The sequence below is a fragment of the Camellia sinensis genome, chromosome 13 (genome assembly GCF_055761805.1).
Source record: "Camellia sinensis isolate YWXY chromosome 13, ASM5576180v1, whole genome shotgun sequence".
Classification (NCBI taxonomy): domain Eukaryota; kingdom Viridiplantae; phylum Streptophyta; class Magnoliopsida; order Ericales; family Theaceae; genus Camellia; species Camellia sinensis.
The window spans coordinates 78209718-78220020 of NC_138973.1; the positions used below are offsets into that span (position 1 = coordinate 78209718).

The 10303-nt window shown below is 38.4% G+C and overlaps 1 protein-coding gene across 1 annotated transcript; it reads left to right on the forward strand.

Annotated features, from left to right (window-relative positions):
- Positions 1 to 3517: 3517 nt before the first annotated feature.
- Positions 3518 to 10039, forward strand: LOC114299904 (hydroxyproline O-galactosyltransferase HPGT1). The gene is made up of 12 exons (XM_028244731.2): positions 3518 to 4045; positions 4212 to 4275; positions 5203 to 5252; positions 5358 to 5551; positions 6279 to 6342; positions 6421 to 6493; positions 6864 to 6987; positions 7949 to 8036; positions 8145 to 8195; positions 8582 to 8653; positions 8751 to 8863; positions 9517 to 10039. Exons 1-12 carry the CDS (start codon positions 3933 to 3935, stop codon positions 9537 to 9539), a joined length of 1029 nt encoding a protein of 342 aa, XP_028100532.1. The 5' UTR covers positions 3518 to 3932; the 3' UTR covers positions 9540 to 10039.
- Positions 10040 to 10303: the final 264 nt, after the last annotated feature.

Here is a 10303-nt window from a genome sequence, read left to right on the forward strand (position 1 = left end):
TTGGTCAATCAGGATGCACTTCACTTGGCACTCCCCAGCCTAGAGGGATACTACAAAGGCACCGTTATGTGGATGTTGTACCATCTTAAGGTCTGCTTCAGTAAAGGACACTACTGGTCCCTGACACTCCTCGGCCCGATATCGTTTCTCCCCCGACCTGGTACACGTGCTACAAGTGCTTTACCTTCTAGGTCTCCCCCCGTATTTCATTTTCGTTGACCTTTGAGTGAATTACATTAATTACCTGAGGTCCGTTCGCCTGCGCTTGTTGTACTGGGGGGGTGGAGCTGCTGGTGCCTAAGGCAATCTTGTCTTCTCTTCTCTCGTCCTGGCCTCATCTATAAGGTCCCTCAAGTGGCATTGTCTTACCAGGTCTTCTAGGTGTGTCTTCAGGGCTCTGCAACCCTGAGTCATATGCTCATCTTCGTTATGGTAAGTACAATGCTTACCAAGCCTCCTTCCCATAAATTCTCCTGGCACCCTAGCTAGTGCTCTGAAATAGGGCTGGGATCGGATTTTGTCCAGGACTTTGTGGATTGGGATTCGGAACACAGTTGTGACTACCTGTGCAGCCCTCAGTCCTATCTCTTGCTTGTTGGACCCATTGTTACCTCGGCCTCGCTTTGGCGAGCCGTTACCTTTCTCTTGCTTTGTCTCTTTAGCTCCCGACGTGTCTTCCTCGGCTCTGGCATACTTCTCAATTCTGGCCATGAGCTCTTCCATGCTTTTTGGCAATGTCTTTGCCAAAGACTTTCGTAGTGGGTAGTCATCTTTTAGGCCGTTCTTGAAAGATATGACTGACACCTCCTGATTGCACTCGGGTATTCAGTTAAACACCTCATAGTACTTTTTTGCGTTGGCCCTAAGTCCTTCATCTTTGCTGATTCTCAGAGCCATCAATGCGTCTACCCTTAATGGTTGTAGCTTGTTTGTCACGAACCTGGCCACAAACATCTTGGCCAGGCCCTCCCAGGTCTTTACACTTCCCTTTGGCAATTTGTGAAACCAATCTGATGCAATCTTTCCGAAGGATGAGGGGAACACCTCGTAGAGCAACGGCTCGTTCCCAGTGTATAGTGCCATTGAGTTTAGGTATAATCTGACGTGAAAGTTGGGATCTAACTTTTCGTCGTATATCTAAAACCTCGGTATACTGAAACTTTTTGGGGCCTCAAATTTGTCCAACTCTGCCGAGAATGGTGTTCTCGACTTAACATGGGAGGTTACCTCGGCATCTTGTTGCTTCCTCTTGAGGTAATCTCTCAAGTCCTCCTTTGTCTGCCCAGGAGCTCGGCTATCTCCTGATTTTAATCTTTTTGGTGCACTACTTTCAGCATCGTTGTGAGCCCTTTTCGACCTTTCTCCACTAGTTGTGTCGAAGCACAGTGTCTGCCCTTGAACACGCCGATGTTCTTTAGGGTCTGCCTCCTCGGTGCGATGTGTCCTTCAAGATTCTTCCCTCCTCGACTCTCCTCGCCTAACCTCCCTTGAAGGCCGGTGAGAGTGTCTTTCGCTCCTGGTGTGCTGGGAGGCTATAGGGATTGTTTTCTGTCCTCCCTTCTGGGCATTGGTCGCTGGAATCGGTGTGTCCTGCAGCGGGAACGGTGGCTGCATGACATTGTTTTGCATCATAAAATTGACGACCGATTGCAGGTCTGCCAATTTGTTCGCCATCTCTTTTACCTCTTCGTCCCTCCGCAGGCAACTATCATTCCATTCCTAGAGGTCATCATCGTTGTAGTACCCGCTTTGATCTGGTTTCTTTGGTACGTCACCATCCTGGCCGACGTCTTCCTTGCCGTGATTCTGGTTCTGAGTCTCCTCATTGCGACTATCTTCCTCCATATTAGGATCAATGCGTTTACCGTTCCCAGCAGGGGTTTCATCCCCAACCTTATCCTTCTGTCCGTCGCTGGCCATCTATTCTCTTTTCTTTTCCACAGACGGCGCCAAATCGTGTGAGTGAATTTCTGACCACACTGCCAACTTACTATTCAGCTGGAGAGCACTGGCAAAATAGATGGCGCTTGATTGACCTGCAACAGAAAGAAGAGATTCCAGCGGTGGTTCGTCCACCCAGGGGCACTCTGACGATCAAGTTAGTTATCTCAAAGATAATCAATAGTGGTTAACTCACTGTTCAGAATATAAATTGCGTACCTTAGACCCACGGGGGTGCCTCTCTTTTATAGCTTACACAAACTCAGTCCCAATAGAAGCCTAGCTACAATGGACTTTTAGTTTAGCGCTTATCATGGACTCTCCAATGGATAAAGATAAACTCCCTTAAGAGCTTTATCCTTATCTAAGATGAGATCCTCTTTCATTTTAGAACTCTTGTCTCTTATCCGCTTATCCCGAATTCCGATATCTTCGGAAATAACCTCGGCGTCATGTCCAGGACACGTGGCACCTCGGCTGACATGTCGGCGTCACCATGGCCACGTGTTGGTACTCAGAAAATATATCTCCACGGTAACTTATTGGCCTTGTTTAGGAAGTTGGCTATTTTAATAGGTTATTTTAGTTTTTAACTATTTTAGTAGGTTAAATTTTTTGTGTTTGGAAAGATGGTTGAATTTTTTTTAGTTCAGGGGTTGTTTGGGGTGTCTTAAATAAGTGCACTTTTTATCTTTTTGGATTAAAAAATTGAGGAAGAAAATATGGATGTTTGGATTAACTTTTTGACTTTTTATGAAAAAATGTGTAATAAAAAATTTTAAAAATTGATTTGTAAGGAAAAATTAGGATTGAGAGTTGTGCAACCGTAATTGTTAACTTTTGGTGAATAGTGTTAACTTTTTAACTTTTTGAGTAACTTTTTGACTTTTTGACTTTTTTGCAATATGTCAAACTTGGCCTAAATGTGATGTTTGTGAAAGAAAAAGTGATATAATTATGGGTTTGATATAATATTTTGTCTTATTAACTATTTTAATACTTTTTTTTTTAGCCTAAAATTAACCCTTTTTTTTTTTTTTGTTACAGGAAAATCCTCCCTACCCTCCCGCAGGTCCAAGGCAGCGCCCCTTGCAGAGATCACTAGGGTATCCTGTTAGCCGTTCCGAGCGAGGAGACTATAACTTGGGAACTTGCCGCGACCTCCCAAGACAAGCTCCGCTTAAGTCAGGACTCGCACAGCAGGCCTCCCAAGCCGTTCCGAGCGAGGAGATTATAACCTGAGAACTTATCCCGACCTCCCAAGACAAGTTCCGCTTAAGTTAGGACTCGCACAGCAGGCCTCCCAAGACAAGTTCCGCTTAAGTCAGGACTCGCACAGCAGGCCTCCCAAGACAAGCTCCGCTTAAGTCAGGACTCGCACAGCAGGGGAGCATTGAACCTACACCAAGTGCTGATTGGACAACTTGAGATCCAACCTTCTAACTAACTATGCTTCACCCAAGAGATTGACCCAAGAATAAAAGAATTGAACCTATGACTTGTGACTTAAATCCCAAATCTTAACCACAATGTCACCGACCCTGATTAAAATTAACTATTTTAACCTTTGTCAAACAAGGCCATTATAAGGTACACCAAACACCCCAGTAGCTGCCGTTACTTTGGTCTTTCGATTCGGTTTGGGCGTGCGTGCCTGAGCTGCTGCTTCTTGTTCTTGGAAGAAGACAGATAACCAAATCAACCGGTTGAGTAGTCTCAATCTCATTCTCTTTCTACCCCACACTTATTTCAAAACCCAGAATCGTTGCTCTTGCGTCTTCTCCTAAAATCTCTCAATATATATATACATTGTTTTGATTCGCCAATCGATCTTTGAGCTATCAGATTCGCTCTCGATCGAGCTTTCAAATTTTCAATTCACCCAGATCCATTTCACAAATCGAAGAAATCCGATTCCCATCGATCGCTAATGAGAATTGCTTGAAGAACCTACGAATACATCTCTCTAAAAGACACTGCAAGAGACAGAAATGCATAGCCGGGCATCGAGTAACCGGCTATCTGCTTCGGCTTTTCGATCTCGAATTTCACTTCTCTTGCTCTCCATGTTCGCCACCATGGCTTCCCTCTACGTTGCCGGCCGGTCATCTCTCTCTCCCTTCCTCTCTCTCTCTCTCTCTCTCTCTCTCTATATATATATATATATATATTTTTTTTTTTTTGATTTTTTATTTTTGATTTTTTTTTTTTTGGGGGGGGGGGGGGGGATATAGTGACTTGATTTTTGATAACAAATGTACTGTTGACAGGTTATGGCAGGATGCCCAGAACAGGGTTTATTTAATTAATGAGCTTGATAAGAGAACTGGTCAGGTACCCTTTCACTATAACAGCTAGATTTTTAATTTTTGGGTTGCTTACAATTTCTCTTTCACTATTTTGATGTTCTATTTGGTTCATCGGAATGAGATGGAATGGAATGGAGTGGTGATTTCTTATGTTTTTCTATGGAATAACCATTCTGTTATTACGGTGAAAGATGATTCCATTTGTGGTGCATTTGTTATTATTTTTAGTCTAACCAAACATTGAAATGAATATTTTGATGGTTATTGTTACATTCCGGTGAACCAAACATTGCCTTAGATTCAAATGAATTACCTCGATGCCTCTATGCCATGCTAGTAGTACAAATTTATAACCATTGTGGTTATTGTTATTGTTGCTATCATTAGCTTTATTAACTCCTTTATGCTGTCATGATTAAATGCAGATTTGTTGTGAAAATATACTTTGTGTTGTGTCTATATCTGTTTAGACAAGTAAACAGAGGAAATTGACTATCAAATTGTTGAATTACTAGTAAAAAAAAATCAATCTTTAGAGTGCCTGAAGGTTCTGAAGTAAGGCAATTATAAATATACAATGGAAAAACTGTAGAAAAGCTAAAAAATCTTCATGCCCACTTGGCATTGCCCTCTTACTCGATAGGCCTTATTTCAATGACAGCTATAGAGACATAAATTGATTATCTTTTAGTCCATAATTGAATACCCATTTAGTTTCAGGTAGATAGCAAAATGGGTTTCATACTTCCATTCCGTGGTCAAGGGCATGAGTATGAAACACGTAAAGCTTTACTATTAGCCATTTTGACGAGTTGTCCTTTGCTTATATAAGTGTAGGGCTATAGTTTCTATATCTGTATGTATACATTTGTTATATTCGTCATTTGGAAAATTTGTAGGACTCTTGTTTCTACATCTGTATACATTTCATATATTGGTTTCCCATTTTCAGGGGCAATCTGCGATATCTGTTGATGACACACTAAAAATCATAACATGCAGGTAAGTTTATTGTGCTATTCTCCAACTTGTTTTTGCAATTTTATGGTTCTTGATTTGAATTGAGTGATACACTTGGGAAACAGTGATGGATGTTTTGTTTGCCAGAGAACAGCATAAGAAGTTTGCAGCGCTTGAGGTGGAGCTGGCTAAAGCAAGAGAGGAAGGTTTTGTTTCAAAGCATTCCTCAGAAAATAGTGGGGCCCATAAAAAGAAAAAGATTCTAGCCGTTATAGGAATTATTACAAAGTTTGGCCGCAAGAAAAACAGAGATGCTATCCGCAAGGCATGGATGCCTACTGGTAGAATACCTTTTCTTTTCGTGAGTTTCAACCTTTATTTACTTTTTGTATGTTTGACGTCAATAATGATTAATACCACTAGACTAGATACTAGAAATACTTTTTTTTATCCAATTTTCCAAATCCATTAGTAAAACGATAAATAAAAAGGGCATTTAATGTGTTTCATTTATTTATCAAAAATAAATAAATAAATAAGGGTACATACAAATTGTGTAAGATTACTGAGAATCCAATTGTTTAATGGATGCTTGTGGAAACATGTGTGGATAAATGTTCTTCAATCATATCAGCGATATTATCTAGGAAGGATATTATCTAGGAAGGATGTTGGCGATATTATCTAGGAAGGATGTTGGCAATTACACCTTGGTGTTGTACTGCATTTAGTTTATTATTGTCAGTTTTCAACTTCTTATGATCACTTAAAAATTTAGTACTAATAATCTGAAATCAAAGAGATTGGTTGCACTTGAGTTTTGACCATCTTTGATTTGTTGTCTCCTCAAGCATGGTTTGAATACTAAAATCACATGGCATAGGAATTCTATAGTATCATGAACTTGAATTTATGAATCAATTGGTATTTGTTTAATCAAAGTAGATGATACTCTATATTGTTGCAACTCACTTTTTAGAAATTCCTAGTTTAGCAGTATCTTGCTTTGACTCTCTAAAATTATTTCCTAGCACTAATACCTATCTACAATCCAATGCATGCATGCAGGTGCAGCTTTAAAGAAATTGCAGGATGAGAAGGGAATAATTGTACGATTTGTAATAGGAAGAAGGTCTTTATTTGATGAGTTGAAATTGGATTAAAAATTTGTTTAGTGATCTCTGTTTAATGAAGTTTATGTATTCTGCAGTGCCAATCGTGGCGACAGTATGGACAGGGAGATTGACAATGAAAATGGGCAGACTAACGACTTCATTATACTTGTATGTTCCACTCTTATATGTTAAGGAGATACACATGTTGGTGGTCTAGAAAAATGAAATGCAGTTAGCACGACATTTAGCTTTCTCGGGATAATGAAATTGTTGTGAAAAAAATAAATATCCTGCACCTAAGAGGTTGAAAGACTAATTTTGAAACCTGAGCACTGGTGCTATTGTGTGCTCTCATGCACTCACATGCATGGGCATGCTTGCATTTATATATGAATAAAATTCAAATGCCAAAAAAAAAATAATAATAACAATTGAAATGCCATGCTATAAATTTATATCTCATTGATGATACACTAAGTTGGCAGTTAGTTGGAATGTTCAATGGAGCAAATATATAACCTCTCTTTTCTCTGTTCAGAACGATCACATAGAGGCTCCTGAGGAGCAACCAAAAAAGACAAAGTTGTTTTTTATTCATGTGGTGGAGCACTGGGATGCTGAGTTCTATGCTAAGGTCAATGATGATGTTTATGTTAATATTGGTACGTGGTTCATTTTGTTGGATTAAGTGGTGAAAAATGTAATGTGCCTGCATTATTCTGTGTCTCACCTGCAAGACTGCATGAGTCTGCTTTTGATATGAAGAAAAAAGAAAAGAGGAAAGAGCCCTTATTCAAGTAGAATCTCATTAGAGAATTTCAGTTTTTAAAGTTATTTTCTGATAGGATGCCAACTCTAGTTAACAATTTCAACAGCATTGTTATTCTAGAGTTGTCTGTTTCTGGGTAGAATGGTCTAAAATATTGGAAGTATCTCTCTTTTTTAGGATGCCAACTCTAGTTACCAATCTCAATAGCATTGTTATTCTGGAGTTATCTGTTTCTGGTTAGAATGTTCTAAAATATTGGAAGTATCTCTCTTTGTTGCTTCTTTAACTGCTTAATGAATTAGAACCTCACCGCCCCTCCCCTATTTCTGACAGAACATACAAAACACATTCAAAGAGGTTTTGGAAAATGAGTAATAAAAAAAAACAAGGTTTTGGAAAAAGTGACTCGTGTCCTATGAAACCATATTCTAGATAACCATATTTGAATTACACCTCCAAAAATAAAAAATGAAGAAGATAAAAAATGAAGTAATAGCAGTATTTTTTACTGTGGTTAATAGCATTGTGATGCATCGTTGAGGTACCTTTTTGATAGTACAAATCTTGTGTTTTGGCATCAGGCATGAAGCATTTTACTTGCTAAAGGGAATTTTCAGGTTTGGTTTATTTTATCAAAGGGCTGGTCACTGACAGAGTTGATCCTTTAACACAGTAAAATAAATGTTTTGTTTTTGTAGCTTATTAATAATTTATGAAACCAATTGCCTTTTTTATAACAAAGAATAACCAAAGTAGCAGTTAGCTATTTGGTTGTTTCAGATTACTTTGAGATTATAATATTTGGGAAATTGCCCATCTATGCTTATTTACATGGGTTATCTTTTGTTATACAGATGCCCTGGGAGCGACACTTGCTAGTCATTTGGATGAACCTCGTCTTTATATTGGGTGCATGAAATCAGGCGAAGTTTTCTCTGAGCCGTGAGTCTTATTAAAATGTTTTGTTTACCCTTTGTCTAGTTTAGGTAATTAGAAGTTGACATTGTATTTACTCTCCTTTATTTTCTGTGCATTACCTGATTTCTTCAGGACCCACAGATGGTATGAACCAGACTGGTGGAAATTTGGTGATGGAAAATCGTGAGTATTGCTACATTTGATTTTACCTTGTGGATTATGTTCCTCAATAGATAATTTCAAATTCTTGTTTGTTAAAAGTAATTGCCTCTAGTTTTAGCTAACTCTAATTGAGAGATAAGGTATTGAAATTTATACAAGTAATGCCTTTGCTATGACTTGTGACCTCTTGGATTAATTCCTAGTAGATAATTATTTGCTTCTTCCATGCAGAAAAATAAATTGCATAATGAAAAGAAAAGAGGGATGCAGAGAGAGAGAGGGAGAGTAAATGCATTTGCATTAGACTAATATGAATGCATTTACTCAGCTCCTTGTTCTGAATGCTAACTCCTGTATCCACATCTTTCCACTAGTGTAACGAAGTAACTATCTTCTATGCACAACAGATACTTTCGACATGCTTCTGGTGAAATATATGCCATATCAAAAGCTCTGGCTCAGTTTATTTCAATAAACAGGTTATTGTTTCTTTTCTTTTTTAATTGTTATTTTTCTTTTCAACATTTATCATAAACACCTACAAGCAACTCAGTTGACTGTCTTTTCTCTTTGCAGATCAATTCTACGTACATATGCCCATGATGATGTCAGTGCTGGATCATGGTTCATTGGACTCGATGTGAAATATGTTGACGAAGGGAAGTTTTGCTGCTCTTCGTGGTCATCAGGTCTCTCTCTCTCTCACACAGACACACTGAATGATCTGATCCAAAATAAAAGGAGCATTTAATAGGGCAGACGACTGTTCTGTCACAGAAAGTTCTTCATTCTGTTTAAAATGTTAATGTTTAGCATGCACAAAAGCTGGAGTGGGAAGATCTTTAGGGCGTCTGTTATCTCATTTCCCATAGCACATATTAGAGGTTTCTGGCAAAGCAACTACCATGTTAGAACTAATAAATTGTCATTTTCTCATATGTATTCCACCAGGAAGGGTAGCCATTACTTTTTTAACACTGAATTTTTTTATTTTTTATTTTATTTTTGGAAAACATTCAAGTAAACCCTATGCATGGCAGATTCACTGTTGGGGGTATAAACCTATTTTTAAAGTTTAAGATCATCACAATGACATTGGGAAATACTGGGGGTGGGAGGTTAGGATTTGCTGTGGCAAGACAATGTGAAACTGAAGGTTTTCATTGAATGAATCTAAAGTTTAACCCTATGCATGGCAGATTCACTGTTGGGGGCATAAACCTATTTTTAAAGTTTAAGAACATCACAATGACATTGGGAAATACTGGGGGTATGAGGTCAGGATTTGCTGTTGCAAGACATTGTGAAACTGAAGGTTTTCATTTGGTGCTCTTAATTTCAGGGTCCATATGTGCAGCTGTATAGTTTGACCTACCTGAAGGACAAAAAACAGCATAACCAATATTTGTAGCAGAAGACACCATTCTTTATGTGCATCAGCTAGGAATGACAGTTTGATATGAATACAAGACCTTGAAGCATTGTTTCTGTTGAAAGTTGATCCTGACTTCTTTAGGGAGAACTTGATGATACAAGCGGTATTTTATGCAAATAGATGCTATAAACTACTCAAAATTTGGCCAAAAGCTTTGGATTTGGTCTTCATACTTAGTTACATTGATAGATTCGCAGTTCTTGCATGATGTATTGCAATATTCATTTTGCTTCATCTCGATTCTTGTATTGCTGATGTTTTCTCATTTATGGGGATTTTGAAGAATTGTTATTTTGATTCTTTTAAGTCTTGAATTATAGATGATTCAATTTCATCTTGAAGGTTGTGATGTTAGGACAAATGTTTATTTCACATTATTCACACTCTATTGTCATTGTCCGAAAATGATTAAAATTATGGATTCTTGCAAGCGTGTTCATCCTTCTGGTTTTGGTTTATCCGTATTCATCTTCTTCATGTTGTCAAGCAATGGACTTGGATAACGAATTGCTCTCAGCTCGGTTAGTGCTGGAGTTTGTTGCTTTTAGGTCCTGGTTTGTAGGTTATGTTGTACTCTGTTTGGAATAGTGAGTTGGCTTTGGGTATTTCGGTAAAATCCATTTTACCCATGGTATGACTTGATAGCAAGTTAATCTTTTAAAAATAGTAGCATATCTTTCACAAGGTTTTGAAT